Source organism: Prunus dulcis, chromosome 2 (assembly GCF_902201215.1).
Source record: "Prunus dulcis chromosome 2, ALMONDv2, whole genome shotgun sequence".
NCBI lineage: Eukaryota > Viridiplantae > Streptophyta > Magnoliopsida > Rosales > Rosaceae > Prunus > Prunus dulcis.
In genome coordinates this window covers 10,460,751-10,477,602 of record NC_047651.1, presented here as the reverse complement: position 1 = coordinate 10,477,602, position 16,852 = coordinate 10,460,751, and the positions used below count along the sequence as shown (strand labels likewise).

Sequence of the window (16,852 nt, the reverse complement as noted above, 5' to 3'; positions counted from 1 at the left end):
GTAGTTTTTTCCTAGGTATTAAAACTAAAACCAAAATATCTAATATCTTATAAACTAATTAATAAAGTTAATTATGTCTAAAACCTAATTTTTCTTAAATTTTAACCAATCCAAATCCATTCACTAATGTTTACCAATCCAAACGTGCTCTAAATCCATAAAGCAACCCAACCAAAGTCAATCATGCGACTTTGACCTTTTGGGAAAAGTGTCCAAAGCAGCAATTTCCGCATCGAAACACATAAAGACCAAAACTTTCCCAATTCACTCAACAAACCTTTCAATTTCTGGTGTGGGTTTTTGGCCTGAAAAAAATTACAGGATTTGGTGGAGTTAGAATGCCAAAGATGGGCAAGCAAAGGAATAAACATAAAGTACGAGATCAGAGACGACAGAAATGGGTTCAAAGCAGGGTCTCTCAAAGAAGGCATGAAGCACAGTTATGTCAAACAGTGTGACTATGTTGCCATCTTTGATGCTGACTTCCAACCTGAGCCTGATTTTCTCTACCGCACCATTCCATTTCTGGTCCACAACTCTGACATTGCTCTTGTCCAAGCTCGCTGGAAATTTGGTAATGATTATTCTTGTTTTTATTGTATTTAATTAAATTAAGCTCGTTAGTGCTTAGGTTTGGTTTTGGTGACAATGCTTGCTATGAATTTATTGGTTTTTAGATTTAAGTTTCTGGGTCTCTTTTCTTTAAAAAAGATATAGAAATCTAGAGATAGTGCTTATATACAGAACAAGTTTTAGTCCACTTATGTTAGTTAGCTGTTAGCATAGCATCATAATTTTTTAATTTTATTTCACCTACTTTGATGCGCAAGGAACCAAATCCCGATTAATCTAGCACTTCACAATTGCAGGGCTTTCCAGTTTTATGGATTTTTAATTGTATTTGTTTAGATTTTTAATTGTTTTGTGAAATAACTTGTGAGAGAGAGGATAAGTCTTTACTGGTTATCCAATAAAGGAAAATAGAGTTGTAAACACACAAGGGTAAGGGTAGGGGATGATGATGGCTTCTTGGTGGCATTGCAGTGAATTCAGATGAGTGCTTGATGACAAGAATGCAAGAGATGTCACTTGATTACCATTTCACGGTGGAGCAAGAAGTGGGGTCTGCAACTTATGCCTTCTTTGGTTTCAATGGTAAATTTTATTTTATTTTTTTAAAATTACTAATGGAGCTATGTAGAAAAGTTTCAAGTATCCCTAATTAATGATATGACACTGGGAATGTGATGCAGGCACGGCGGGTGTGTGGAGAATTGCAGCGCTCAATGACGCTGGAGGATGGAAGGACTGCACAACAGTAGAGGATATGGATTTAGCAGTCCGAGCTAGTCTCAAAGGCTGGAAATTTGTGTATCTTTCTGAACTTAAGGTAATGAACTTTGTTAAAATGGTTGTAGTCTTGCAAAATATCAAGAAATCTCAAAAGAAGTTAGCTACCTACGCTTACAACGAGCTAGAATTAGACATCCTCTGTTATTGAGGTTTCATAAATTACCTCGGAAATAAAAATTATGCTGTTTTAGTACAATTCCATTGACATGGACAAATCCCATATGATGCTTTCTTTGTTTCTGGTAAGAAAACGGCATACATGCATGTATAGTGCACGTACTGTAGATGTAATATGAAAACATGTTGGGAAAACAATGGAAACTTGTTTACTAACCAATCTGAGTAGAGAGCAACTCGTAGTCAACTTTTCATTGGACTTTTCCTCGTTGTGTGATATTTTCAATATTACCATTTCACATTTGATCCCGTATTAATAATTGTCTACATTTCAGGTGAAAAGTGAATTGCCAAGTACGTTCAAAGCCTACCGTTATCAGCAGCATCGATGGTCTTGTGGCCCTGCTAATCTCTTTAGAAAGATGGTAATGGAGATTGTGAGAAACAAGGTATTTCCCAACCATATCTGTTTTAGTTTTTGCCTAAGTTTATTCCTTCATACTCACTGTTACTTTACAATATATTGCAGAAGGTGTCCCCATTGAAGAAGTTTCATGTGATCTACAGCTTTTTCTTTGTTCGCAAAATTGTAGCACATATCGTCACATTTGTCTTCTACTGTGTCATTTTACCAGCAACGGTTTTGGTTCCTGAAGTTCAAGTTCCCATTTGGAGTGCTGTTTACATTCCTTCTACCATTACTCTCCTCAATGCTGTTGGAACTCCTAGGTCTCCTACTCTTCCCTTTGTTCTTTTTCTTTTTTAGTGAGCCAGTTTTCTTTTTTGTCTTGCGGTACGTTGCATTATTAATGGCAATCTATTTAGCTTTTCAACCCAAAACGCGGTGTTTTCTTTGGGTTTGGGTTTACTGTGGGTAACGTTGTTGTTTCAACTTGTTATAAACTTTAGCAAACCTGCAGAACTTCTAGCTCTGCATTGACAGATATGCAAATGTTTTCCTTTGTATTTACTTATTCATTGCTAATGGTTTCGAGGTCATATTTACAGATCACTCCACCTATTGATTTTCTGGATCCTCTTTGAGAATGTGATGTCTCTGCACCGGACTAAGGCGATATTTATAGGTCTTTTTGAAGCAGGGAGAGTAAATGAATGGGTCGTCACTGAGAAACTGGGAGATGCTCTCAAGAAAAAATTAGGTGCAAAAGCTCCCAAGAAACCTCGATTAAGAATTGGAGAAAGGTATAAATCTATGCATTTGGTTTCTGTTCTGTTGATAGAATTCCTTTAAAATGAATAACTTTTCAATTTGTTATGATAGCATTTGATGCCACAAGATCTTGTCAAATGTAAGAATATGAAGTTTACATTTTCTTTTATTGTGATTAGTAATAAACAGACTACATGTGCTTGAGCTCATTGTTGGATTCTACCTCTGCTTCTGCGGCTGCTATGACCTTGCCTTTGGAAAGAACGGATACTTTATCTACCTATTCATCCAATCTGTTGCATTCTTCATTGCAGGGGTTGGTTATGTTGGCACCTTTGTCCCCAACTCATAGCCGTACACATTGTTTCAAAAATTCATTCATCAACATCCCTTCTGTCAAGGAAAGATGAAATTATTATTTATTTTCGTCTGGGAGTTTAGCTGTTTTAGATTGTTTATAGGTCATTCTTATCTGATGAGCGATGGTTCATATTAAGTTATTTCTTCGTGGATAGTCTAGGAAAATTCAAGGATAAGAGTGCAGCGCCGGTAAGTTATATATATACATGGCATAGGAACTGCCTTTGTACTGTAAAAAGAAGCACCAACAAGCAGGAAAATTTTTTAATTGAAGGGCTGCTGATTTGTAATAACCAATTATATAGGATTTTGCTTGGGAATAATGAAGCTGGTATTCAAGCACAAATGTGATTTGGTGCCATTGGCCAAGGCAAAAAAAGTTTCATGAATCACCAATGTTGGGGCGTTGTGAAGAATTGTTTGAGATTCAAAATTATTTCCACTAGTCCGGCGGTTGTGTTGAATGAGACGTCGCTTCATGATCCATTGGCAACCGATTCGCCATTGGATTCCCTAATGGATCAAGACCACCTAGTCTGCAGATCCCCCATACGCAAGCAGCTGCAAAACAGCTGTAAGTTTTTACTTTAGAAGAAGACACAAAACCCCAAGAGCATCGTACTTTTGAACGAAGTATGTGTCGTAATTGCAAACATAATGCATGATTTTTTGGAACAAATTGGGTTGCATTCTATATCTCTCTCGAAAATAAGAAACAAGATATAACAAATTTGGAAAGTAATCTTCCATGAGATTCTTACATCGAGAGTTCCTATGTTTGTCAACGTTCGGGGCACGACGACAGTGGTATTGCCTTGATTGATTGAGCATACCCACCGCTAGAACAACTTTTTCGTCTTTTTCATCCAACTCACTATATTCTTCAGCACGTCTGTGCCTGATTTCTTCATCTTTTCGATGTTGCCTCTCCAACACCCTCCTCAGGTTAGACATTGAGAGTGGAATGTGTTTTGTAAAATCTAAGAAATAAAAGGATAGAGAAGATATGGCGTGAGAGGTCTGAGTTGAGGGTGTAGTTTTATAGAGGGATTTAGAAGATAGAGATGACACGTGGTGCAATTTTAGAAAGTGAAAATCTTATCTGAAATATTAGAATTTTATAATAAATATCGACACGTGGCAATCGAGAATCTTATTTGAAACTTGAGATATAAATGTTATAACAAAATATGGACACGTGGCAACCGAAATTTTATCCGAAAATGTTATCTGAAATTTTAGGTGAGAATTTTATAATAAATAGTGACACGTGGCAACCGAAAATCTTATCCGAAAAGCTTATCAAAATTAATTTTTTAAGCATAAAAAATAGAAAATAAATTAAAGTGAATAGTAACTGCCTTGCCCTTACTCTTTGGGTGGAAACAAAAAAGGCAAGGGCTGCCACTATTCACGTGAATAGTGACAAACCTTGCATTTGCCCTTTGGGGTGGAAGTGCTCTTAGACTTCATGTCTCTCTCTATATCTCTCTCTCTCTCTCTCTCTCTCTCTCTCTCTCTCTCTCTCTCTCTCTCTCCCCCTCTTTGCTACATTAACTTGTTTCTCCCTCTTTTTTTATTTTTTATTTTTTTTGAGTCAAATTCTCCTTCTAATGACTACATCTTCTATTATCTTGGGTCGGCAACTTGGCAACAACATCTTCTCCTCTCCCTTTGTCAACAACAAGTATTATTCTCATTCGCTCTCATTTTTTTCTCTTTTAAGAAAAACCTGAGCCGCACCCTGGTCCCCTTTCTCCTCGCCGACAACCAACCGCAAGGAAGCTAAGGGGGTAGTTGGCCATTGCCCCTCCTCCCCTCCGCCCATCTTCCTCTTCCTCTCCTCATCTCCCCTTCTCATTCTCCCATATTTTCCCTTCCTCTTATCCCATCTTCTTCTCCCCAGATAGTCTAGATCTGTTTGGATCTAGGTTTCTTTGTCTGTTTGTTTTGTTTGGTTATTTTTGCAGTGTTCTAGGTGGCTGGTGTTGTCTTTTTCTCAACGACAACGACAGTAGTGATGTTGGATTGTGTCTCTCATTGGGAGAGTTGTGATACCTAATGGCTGATGTTTTGTCTCTATTTTAAAGGTGGCGGCAGCAGCGACGCTAGTAGGAGTTGTTGGGATGTGGTGCTCTTCACTACTCTTCATCGACCGAAGAACTATGTTTGGTCATATGAGGTTTTCTTTGTCAAGTTCTGAGTTGAAGTGGAGTGCTTCTCAAGAGTCCTTTTACTGTTGTTTTTGTGTTCCTCCTCCGTATTCTTTCTTGGTTTCTACTATGGTATGCCTTGTAGTTTGTGTGGGTGTCAAATGACTATGATTTTCCTCATAGAAGGCCTCTTTTGACAATTGGGATGTTCTGCGGTCCTCTCTTATGGGTTTACTATTTGGGATTTCTGCGGTCCTCTCATGTGGGTCTACTGTGTTGGTCTCTAGTTGTGGTACTCGTTGATGGTCTTTCTGTTAGTTTTCATTTTTTATTTGTTCTTTTATTGTAATGGTCTAAAGTGACATGAATCAAACTCTCTTGTTAGTCCATGACATGTGTGATACTCTTTCCTCCTCTGGGGTTTGTCCCATGAGGTTGTCCTAAGAAGGTTTTAACGAGGTCATTGTATTATGTCGCTCTTTGTACGTATTTGGTTCTATGAATGAATTCTCTTTCTAAAAAAAGAGAAAGTATTATTGTCATTCTCTCCTTTGCTATATATATTTAATTATAGTTTTAATTTAAAACTGAGTATTCTAGGGTTTGTTTAGGAATGAATTTTAATTTTAGGATTTTGTTGAAATTAGTTAGGACTTTGATTAGGGATGAATTATTCTAGGGCCTTGATTTAGAATTCTGTTACAATTGAGTATTCTAGGGTTTAATTACGAATGACTTATAGTTTTTGGTATGGTATTGTTGAGATGCTATTATGAGAATTTGTTTGATCTTTTGTTGGTATGTTTGATTAGACCTGGCAATATCCCACACGACACGATAACACAACACGAATTCGCACGAAAAATTCAGTATTCAGGTTGGATTATCGTGTCGTGTTGCTATCGTGTTGACCCGTTAGCCACCCGTTAAGCTAACAGGTCGTTTCGGTGCCCATTCGTGAATACACGAACCAACCCGTTAAGTGTGTTTCAGTGCTCATTCGTGAATACACGAACCAACCAGTTAAGCGGGGGTAATTTTGTAATTTTTAATTCTTAAAAAAATACCTTTTAACCCTGGCAGCATCTCTCTTCATTCTGCGTCGGCTGTCTCCTACTCTCATCTCTGCAGCTTTCTTTCTCTACCTCTCATGACAGGACCCGACCCAAATTATCCCCTTTGGAATCCGAGCCGAACTCTGTTCGTGATCGACACCTGGCAGGTGCCGAGCACAAATAACCTGGTTGCCCTTCTAGTTACAAACTTAATTTCAATTTAGCCTTGACTTCTACCAAAAATTCGGCAGAGTCTCCCCTGTAATTTGTTCAATCCCAAAATTGCACCTGTCAAAACGAGCATAAACACAACCCAACTTCCAGCATGCGTAAATACATATACAATCAACAGTAAAGTTCGAGCCCAGGGGCAATATCAGAGCATCTATACCGGTTAATTTACAAGAAGAACATTTGGAGGGTCAAAGACCCTACACTAAGCTGAAGATATGCAGGAAGCGGAAACAGCCCTGTGGTGGCTTTCAGATGCACGTCTACGGTCTGGGGGCGCAAAACATTTAAAAGGTGAGTGGACCCAAAAACAAGTTTTAAGAAAAAATAGCATAAGAACATACTAACCCACTATAAAAACAGTTATACAAAACTAATTCATTCTTTTAATCATATACATACTGAAATCAATGCACTCATATATATATATATATATGTCAAGCATACTCATATCATTTTTAAACTCTTAAAAGCACTGAAATCAGTTTAAAACTACCACCCAGGTGTACCCCTTAAATTCTGTCAATTCCTGATAATCCGTCAATTCCTGATAATCAATAAAACTTATTCAAGATCAAATAATGAAATTCATTTGCATAAAATCATTTATAAAAGAAAAGTCCACTCACAACTGGTCCGAGCTCGCTGGACCTTTTAAAGGTCCCTCCTGCGGGTCAACTGGTGCCCGGGTGCCTGATTCAATTATCATAATAATATATATTAATAAAACTGCTCGATATAAATATTTAAATAAAACCCTGACCCCCGACTCCTAGAAGTGCGTGCATCCAATTAAAGTTACTCATATGCCCACATTAATGTTCCGTTAAACCTAGGACACAAGTCTCAAGAGTCTGGTCTCAAACAGACGGTTGGTTTGGTCACAAACGCATGAATAACGGTTCGAACCCATTGAACCCAGAAATCACACAAGATGCGAAATCCGTTCAGGGTTCATACATTATCCAAATTAAGATCTGCGAATTCCTACGCGCTCGTGACGACACGAGGATCATTTTAGGCCTGAGTATGGTCCCCACCAAACTGCCCACGTGCCGCCACACGCACCGCCAGCGCGTGGGTGGCTTGAGAAATTCATGGCGGCCGAAAAAACTCCAAACCGCCGGCCCAAACTCCTAACTTAGGTAAAACACCCATTTTGGAACCACTTTTGTTCTTAGGCCTACCTCAAAAAGTGGCCGGAATCACACTTTCAAAACCGGTATAGATTGAGGGAAGCTGTGGTCTGAGGAAGAAGAGTGAGGGAAGAGAGAGAGAGTCAGATTTTTTTTTTAAAAATCCTGATTTCAAAAATTATCACTTTGCCCTTGTAAGTATTTTGATCGTATTTTCTTCGTTATAACTCCGATTCGAGTCCACTCCGTGTCTACAGACTCGTTTCGTCACGCTCTAAGCAACGATGCAAGTAGAATAGTCAAATTCTTTCTTGGTCAAAAAGTCAACTTTTTCTTTACTAGAATATTCTAAGGGCAAAAGTGTCCTTTTCTCTTCATAGTTTAATAGTTAAATATTAATTAAGGTTTGGGTTATTACATCTCAAGTCCTCATCTTCTCCTTCTTGCGATCTCTCCTCTCTATGTCTTTGAAGATCTTCCTCCATTGCCAAATCCTCTCTCAAGGTAGGAATGTTTTTCTTAATTTTTGTTGTTGGAGATTTTGGGCTTTTTGCGGCTTGGTTCTATAAATGAATTCACCACTGCTTAAATGATGCGAAAGAGCTTCAAACTCTTCTTGCTATAGTTGTTAAAGCAAGATCAGGCTGCTGAATTTTGCTAGGCCTTTGGTATCACAAACAAGGCACCTGGGAAGGTCTTTATTTTTTTTATAATGTTATTTATATTTTTCATTTTAGAGTTGCAGAGCAGACATTTACTTTATGAAGTTGTTGCATAGATGTTTTTTTCATATACTTTTCTCATAGTTTTTTTTTTTTTCTTCCAGGAAAATTGCAATGGTGAAATGTTGAAGTTTGGATCATCTTCATGGAATTTTTTTTATGCGGATCTTCATGGATTACTTCATATTTGTTTTGCCTTGTCCTTTTGTTATCATGGATCATGTTCACGGATGTTGAAGTTTGGATTAAATTCAAGAATATTAGCTTTTGTTGGAATGATTTTGATTTTTTGGGCATGTATTTTTTGGGGATGTACTGTTTACATTTAAAATTTGTTAAAAAATATAAAATTTGTTAAATTTTTATTAAAATTTTTTAATTCTTATGGTGTGAATCGTGTTGTGTGATTCGCGAATTGTAACGGGTCGTGCTCGTGTTGGTCATTTCCAACCCGTTTTCTTATCGTGTCGTGTCGTGTCAACCCGTTAAGAAAAGCGGGTTGACACGAACACTGATAACACAACACGAATGCCAAGTCTATGTTTGATTAAAATTCTTTCAGCACATTTATTCATAGGCTATCTTTTATTATGTCGGATCACAATTGGAATCCCAAGAGAGCAAAAAATTTGTTATCTTTTTTTAAAAAAAAAAAAAAATGATGGGCCATCATCTGGTACATTGCCTTCTAGCACTGTCTTATCTACACCAATATGCGATGAGCAAAATCTTCCAGAGTCTCCCATTGTCGAGCCTCCAGTTGAAAGAGTTGAATCTTAAAGAGTCGACGATGATAATGATTTTAATATTAATTATCTTGAGCGTGATCCAGGATTACGTCATTTAATATACAAATATTCGGTGAATGAACAAGATAATGTGCGAAGAGCATATAATCTATCATGCTGATTTCCTTGTAATTCCTTCAAGTCTTTTAATATTGAGCATATATGTAAACTTGCCAAGAAATTCTATCATGTTGATTTCCTTCTACATGAGTTGAAAGCTTTAGAAACAGAGCTCATGTATTTTCAAAATGATATAGATCGCCTTCTTTGCTTTAAGGAAGCCACTACTCTTCCTCAGTAACGTTATATCAATGATTGGTGGAAACGAGTTTGGCAGATAACTACATTTCCTTAATAGGTTGATTCTTCTTGTTTCTACAACAACAATAGAACGAGCATTCTCATGTATGAGAATTATTAAGAATCGGCTTCGAAGCACCATAGCTGATGAATTTCTTGCTGATTGTACGATCCTCCACATTGAAAAAGAATTTGCCAATAATTCTGATAATGCATCGATAATTGAAGAATTTAAGAGTTCCAAGCCTCACCGGGTTAGATTTTAGATTTAAATAGTGTTGTTTTGTATTGCATTGCATTTACTTTTGGTTTTAGTTTTAGCTTTTGTATTTATTGAACTTTTATTTATGGATAGAGATGCATTTGAGGGTAAGGCTCATTTTGTCCCTGCTGACTAGGTATATCTTTTTGTATTTATTAATGAAATTCACTCAAACCGTCGAGTTTAGTACGTAAGTTTGCCCAGCCGGATTTTGAATCCTACAAATATAATCATCCCACCATTTATCAGCATTGCCTAGACTTTAGTATAGGTGGTAAATGTACTGTGATAAATTTCGAAGGCAAGATTGAAGCTCACAGGATTGATACAGCTTATTAATCCCTGAATTGAAGGCAACTATTTCAATCAATGTGTTTTGAGGTAATGTCATCATTCAATCATGCATTTTGATTGTGTTAATTTTAGAATTGTTTTCAAATCAACTATTTGTTTGGAACTCTGATTTTAAAGCAATCAAAGTTTGATTAGGAAGACTTTTCATTTGAAGGAAGTTTGTTTCAATTCAAAACTGCTTTCTAGTTTTTCACGTTCAAAAGTATTCTATGTTTTCTTTTCTGATTAAGAGTCATCTTTGTCATTATACCATTCCTTCTAAATTGATCTCTTGATGACATATTGATTGGAGATCAATCAGTTTTCTTTGTAAATCAATTTATTTGATTATCAATTTAGGTGCTTATTGGTTTTTTTTTTTCCTTGTTTAGAAAACCACTATAAAAAGGAAGCTTGTGCTTCATCTTCCACACCACTTTCAACTTTACTTTTCTAGTTCCTAAAAAGTGAAACAAAGTTGCTATGCTTCTTAAGAAAAATCATCATGTGTAAGATTAGCTTGGTGATTTATCAATTAGCGTTTCATTCATTTGCATAAGTTTTAGTGGCTCGTAAAGTTGAGTGCACAATGAGTGTAGTGACGCATCATTCAGCAAGTTTGAATTTGATTGCGACTAGTATCAGTTTCAACATAAGGAGAGAAAGAAGTACATCCCACAAGACGTTGAGGCTTGAGATCGCAGATCATACGGCGGAGGAGGGCATGAGGAAAGCCACGTCCACCGTGACTATCGATCCCAAAGATGAAGGTAGCATCATGACCGCTGTTGACTTGGAGACTGTCGGCACAATAGCAGGAGCAGACCCACTGAAATCACCATATCAAGGCAACCACCAGAAACGCAGACGCACCAATGAGTAAGAGAATGATAAAACCAATACCATAGATCTAAGAGAGACGACAACGAGGCCAGTAACCCAAAGTCGAAGCAAGGAGTGACGGCAGCAACTCAACATGGAAGAAAAGTGACTTGACATGCCAAGTCGAGGAGGGCGACGACGGCTGAACCTGGATGAGAATGAGCGATGTTAGGCCAAGGAGGGAATGACAGCTGAACGTGAAAACCCTAAACCCTAATATTTGACACACATCTCTCCTCGCATTCAATATGCTACTAACTTGAGTGTAGTATGAAAATGCTATATGTAAACAAGTAATTGCATGTTTACTTAAAGAAATTCATATTGCATTATTCATCAATGTAAAAGTACTCTTGTGATCTAATAGATCTATTTTTAAATTTTAAAACAATTCCACCCTACTAAAATCAATAATAAGTTCCATAAATAAAATAAAGGGAGTGTAAGGGTCTTTTTATTCTAGCAGCCTGACGAATGGGCTTGGGTTGTTGAAAAGAGAAACAAATGTGTGAAATTGCCCCTTGAGTTTGAATTCAAGGATCAGGCCCCAAAAGTGTTTCGAAAAGGTAACTGAGCCTTAGGAAACACCTTGGTCTTCTTCACCAATGAAACCAACAGTCGCTTACAGATAAATTCTTGGCTTCGCATGAGAAGCTTGTGGCATGGGAGCTGAGCATTGTGAGTTTAGCATGAGAGAGAGAAGGCTTGGGTTTCCTATGAGAAACAGAGGCTTGAAGTAATGATTTCGTGAGGATTTGCTGAGGAGAGAGAGTGACATAGATTATGGTGGATGAACAGGTGCTTTGGGTAATTTTCCAGCAACTTGACAAAGGCTCTGTCAAGCTCTACAATGGCTTGCTAGAGGAGAAAATGGGAAGCAATCGAAGAACAAGGCTTGAAATCGAAGGGTTCCAGAGATGAGAGGTGATGCTTGCTCTCTCTGGATATGGTTGCTTGCCTTCGATTGGAAAGAGAGGAAAAAGATAGAAGCATGGGTGACTTTAGCATATTTCCAGCAGCTTGACAAAAAGCTTCGTCAGCCTCCTGGGTTGCTCGACAGAAGAGAACATGGGAAAAGATGGAGGAGTAAGGCTTGAAATTGAAGTGTTCCAGGGATGAGAGGTGATGCTTGCTCTATCTGGATGTGGGTTTTGAGAGAGAGAGGAAGAAGATGGAAGAACAAAGCATGAAATTGAAGGATTCCAGAGGGGATGCTTGCCTTCGATTGGTTTGTCGTCCCTTTGCTGGGTAGAAAGTGGTTCCTTTTATAGGCGCTTGGAAGACTCAATTTTATCAAGCCACCCTCTCCTTTTTTCCTTCACTTTCTTCCATTCCATCTTATTTGGTGAAACTTCCTTAGCCTGAGCATGTAGGCATGAAGCTTTTTGGAGTTCCAAGGTCCTCAGGCAGCTGGACTTCTCCATGTGGGTGAGGAGCCACCCACTTTTGTTTCTTGTTTTCTCACTAAAGCTTGAAGATGAAAGAATGGGTAAGGGTGCTTGGTCAAAAAGGTGATCAGCACATGGGTTTGCTTGGTTTTGGTAGTTTGGCTATGATCTGGTATTAATAGAGATGTACAACGTTGGATATTTTATAAGGTGCTGGGCTGGGCTGTTTTGTTTCCAGCACTTGTGAGTTCCCTTTGATTTCGTTAGGCTGCTGGAAGCTTTGGCTGATGTGGAATTTTATGGGCTATTAGGTTTTCTTAAGGTAATGGGCTACTAGGTTTTCTCTCATGCTTACCCATATGTTTGGGCTCAAGGAATGGGCTTGAGTTTTGGTGCTCCTAAGTAGCCCAAAACTTCCACTCCTTGGACCATCAATGGGTCTCATGAATGCTCGTAACCATCCATACCACAACCGGCTCAGCAAGCCCCAGGCATTCGCGTGGCTTTGGCTCACTTAAACTTGTAGCGTGGCATGTTGCTTAAATAAGAATTTTCCGCTTGATGTTGTACTGGGCCAAAAATATATTTGGGCTCAGCCTTGGATTTTTTGGGCCTCAACAGGGAGATTCACTATTATATCCAATATAAGAGCCCAAATTATATATATATATACCCTATATGAAATGGACTTTAGAAACACACTTAAAACCCATTTACAACATAACAAAAAGGCTTTTAACTTCTTTTAAATTACAACACTACCATTGATTTCTTAAAACAAACCCAACCCTAAAACCTCATAAAAAAGCCTAAAACACTCAATAGGGCATCAAAGTAATTTAATAATCAAAATTAAATTCAATACGGCCAACTGTCATTTTCTGGATTTATTTATAGAAATTAAATGGTGTATGGTTCATCTATATTATTAGTACTAAAAATGAGTATATGACTAAATATCTTTATAATAAACTCTGTTCAAGTCAGAATAAATTCAAAATATAATGAAATATAAAAGGGCATCTAGATGCAATACTAGTGTCTTATTATATACTTTGTCCATATGAGCACATAGGTTACATTAAAACTTGTTAGTTGTATTATTATATACTTTTTACAGTTGTATTCTATTAATTTTCGTAATGGAAAATGTATAAAAAGTTTCATTGTTTTTGTATTTTTTTAGTCACTGCATTGATTCGATTCGTTGTAAGATGTAGTCATAATTTATACAATCTTGGGACTTATTATATAACACAAATGTAGCAAATTATTATTAAATTATTTTTTTAAAATGGACTTGTTAGAAATATAGAATACTATTACATTTTGGTGCCATAAATTTTAAATTCTTCTATCATGAATCGTAGTTGGGGCACATGTCTTGCTTTATAAAAATAAAATGAACAATTATGAAAGAGTGTTGATCAATTTACAAGATATTGTTCGTCCGTCATTTTTCAAACAATTATGAAAGAGGTAATAAAGCATCAAAATTCATCTTACGAATTAATTTTTATTTATGCATACGATGAAGCAAACAATGGCTAGTGTAAGTTTGTGCACGTATTTTCGAAGGTGGCGCTGGTGTAAGTAATTATTGTTGCTTTGAACTTGTATATGTAGGCAAAATATGCCATGGTCTATTCTTCAACTCTTCTTTTTTGTTTAAATTCAATGTCGTCAAATCTAGAGTTTTGACAAAGAGTGCATAAATTTGGAGCCGATGTGTTGCTATTTAGAGTTTCTCCCACATCTCTTCTATCACAATTCCAACTTTAGAGACATCACATTCGAAGACCTTGGATGAATGTAAAAAATATCTCCATTGAGTGTGCTCGACAAGTTGGTGCAAATATTTTCGAAGGCGGAGCTAGTGTAACTAATGCTTGTTGCTATGAACTTGTGTACATGTAGGCAAAACATGTCATGGTCTATTCTTCAATTTTGTCGTTTCTTCCAAGCCCAATGTCGACAAATCTAGAATTTTGACAAAGAGTGCGCAAGTTTGGAGCCAATGTGTTGTTCGCTTAAACGAAGAAAAAAAATAAATAACAAATTATATATGTGATATATGGTAACATTTTAACAGAATTAAAGTTCGTACAACGGAAAAAAAGAAGGAAAAAAAAAGAGATTTTGATACGTGCATTTGGTACTTATTTAACTATTACCCAATGATTTTGAACAATTCAAAAGAACTATAGTTAACAATTCTTCACGTCAACCAGTTCCTCTTTACCATTGTTTTCACCTTTTTAAAAATCAAGAGATTAAAGAAAAAAATTGTAATTTTTGAAGTGTGCCTATTCGTTGGCCATTTCTTCTTTTACTTCTACTATTATCATTTACATGTTGTCTTTTTCGTCCTCACCCTCATTATTTTCATCCTTTTCATTTTATTCGTTTTCACGTTGAAGATCAGAAACACCCACTCAGTACAATCATGAACAAAGATAGGTGGATCATATTTGCAAAATTTTGTTCTTAAATGATAAATGAATATATTTTACATCGATAATCACATTCGAAGTTAAATGACTACGTTCAACTTTTCTCTTTTGTCTAAATCCAATATCGACAAATCTAGAGCTTTGACAAAGATTGCACAAGTTTGGAGCCATTGTGTTGCTATTAGAGTTTCTCCCACATCTTCTATCACAATATTCTATCGCAATTCCAACCTCAAAGGCATCAAATTCGAAAAGTGTGACGAAATGTAAAAAACATATCTCCATTAAATGTGCTCGGCAAGTTGGTGCAAATATTTTCGAAGGCGGGGCTAGCATAACTAATGCTTGTTTCCATGAACTTGTATTTGTAGTTAAAACATGCCATGATCTATTCTTCAACTCTTCTATTTCATCTAAACCCAATGTCAATAAATCAAGAGCGTTGGCAAAGAATGCACAAGTTTGGGGCCTATATGTTTTGCAATTACAGTTTCTCCCACATCTTCTATCGCAATTCCAACCTTAGAGGCATTATATTGGAATACCTTGGATTGGATGAATGTAAACAAAATATCTCCATTGAGTGCGCTCGAGACGTTGGTGCAAATATTTCGAAGGGGGACTAGTGTAACTAATGTTTGTTGTAATTATCTTATATATGTCGGCAAAACATGCCATGATCTATTTTTCAAATATGATCTTGCGTCTTAAACCCAATGTCGACAAATCTAGAGCTTTGGTAAATAGTGTGCAAGTTTGGAGCCAATGTGTTGCAATTACAGTTTCCCCTACAGCTTCTCACACTTATCCAGAAAATAAAATGGATCATAAATTATGTATGAGATATATGGTTTGAGAGTGTAACAATTTAACATAATTTATGTTCATTCATTGACCAAAAAAAAAAAAAAAAACAAATCGATATGTGCAGTTACTTTATGATATTGAACAATTCAAAGGAACAATAGTTAACAGTTCTGCACGTCAACCAATTCCTCTATACCATTGGTTTCGCATTTTAAAACTCGAGAGATTAACTCACAAAAATACTGTAGTTTTGAAGTGTGTCTATTCGTTAACCGTTTCTTTTTCAATTTTCCTATAAAAACAACTTGGTCCTAAATCTTTTTTATTTTATTTTATTAGATCCAATAGTATAATTACTTATACTAACTCACTCTCGTTGTTTTCGTCCTTTTCATTTTACTAGTTTTCACATTGAAGATCAGGAACACCCGATCAATACAATCATTAAGAAAAAAAAATGTTGGATCATATTTGCATAATTTGTTCTTATACGATAAATGAACATATTTTACATAGAGAGTCAAATACATATATTGAATTAGGGTTACAAGCATTAATATAAATGAGTAGGGTTGACAATGGATTGTAGCTTAACTACGGTGAATAAACTCTCGTCTTTAATATCACGAGGAATTTATAAAGTACTTAGGCGTTTTCATATTCTAAATAATTTGTGCAAAAAAAAGGGTGTCGCATTAAAGTAAAAACTTGTAATATTCCATGGAGATGACAATGTGATACGTAACGTAAGTAAACTCACTAACTCACACTTCCTTCCAACCCACCCCTCATGTTACGTGTGGTGGGGTTGAACAAGAAAGGAATCACATCGGCTTGGTCCCAATTTGATGTTACATGTAGTCGCGAAATATTGTCAAACCTTGCTTTCTCTACAAGAATCAGAATCTTCGTAGAAGGCAGGAAGCATGACATTGAAAACGTTAGAAAAGTACAGATGTATTAGGTTTTCCAATTTTGTAGAACACTTTGCTGTCTATCATAAAAAGCGACAGGAAGAGAATCGTCGTACATATTTGACATGAAGTCTCTCATTAGAAAAATGAACATATACAATGGTCGTATTATGTTTTGATTTAGTTTGCTTAAAAACAAAAATGCTAAGTTGGTCAGGATAGTATTCACGTCTCTTTCCACTTAAGTTTGAATCCTCATCTCCGAAAATTAGAGTAATATTAAGATATCGCCTTATAAAAACAAAAGGGTAACTTCGCAACATATACGATTCAATAATAGAGTGAGTGAATTTTCTGTATATCTTTAAAATTGTGAATACAACTCTTTATTTCTGCTTAAATACATTTCCAAAATGACTCCTAAAAG

At 36.5% G+C, this 16,852-nt stretch overlaps 1 protein-coding gene across 3 annotated transcripts; it reads left to right on the top strand.

Annotated features, from left to right (window-relative positions):
* Positions 1–298: 298 nt before the first annotated feature.
* On the top strand, positions 299–3,257 carry LOC117618963 (glucomannan 4-beta-mannosyltransferase 9-like). 3 transcript variants are annotated; one of them, XM_034348763.1, is made up of 7 exons: positions 299–574; positions 1,045–1,155; positions 1,254–1,390; positions 1,806–1,919; positions 2,000–2,199; positions 2,479–2,673; positions 2,956–3,257. In XM_034348763.1, exons 1-7 carry the CDS (start codon positions 430–432, stop codon positions 3,080–3,082), a joined length of 1,029 nt encoding a protein of 342 aa, XP_034204654.1. In that variant the 5' UTR covers positions 299–429; the 3' UTR covers positions 3,083–3,257. The 3 variants fall into 3 exon arrangements, with proteins under 3 accessions (XP_034204654.1, XP_034204652.1, XP_034204655.1); XM_034348761.1 differs by having other exon boundaries at positions 2,831–3,103; XM_034348764.1 differs by lacking the exon at positions 2,956–3,257 and adding an exon at positions 2,821–2,945.
* The last annotated feature ends 13,595 nt before the right edge of the window (positions 3,258–16,852 follow it).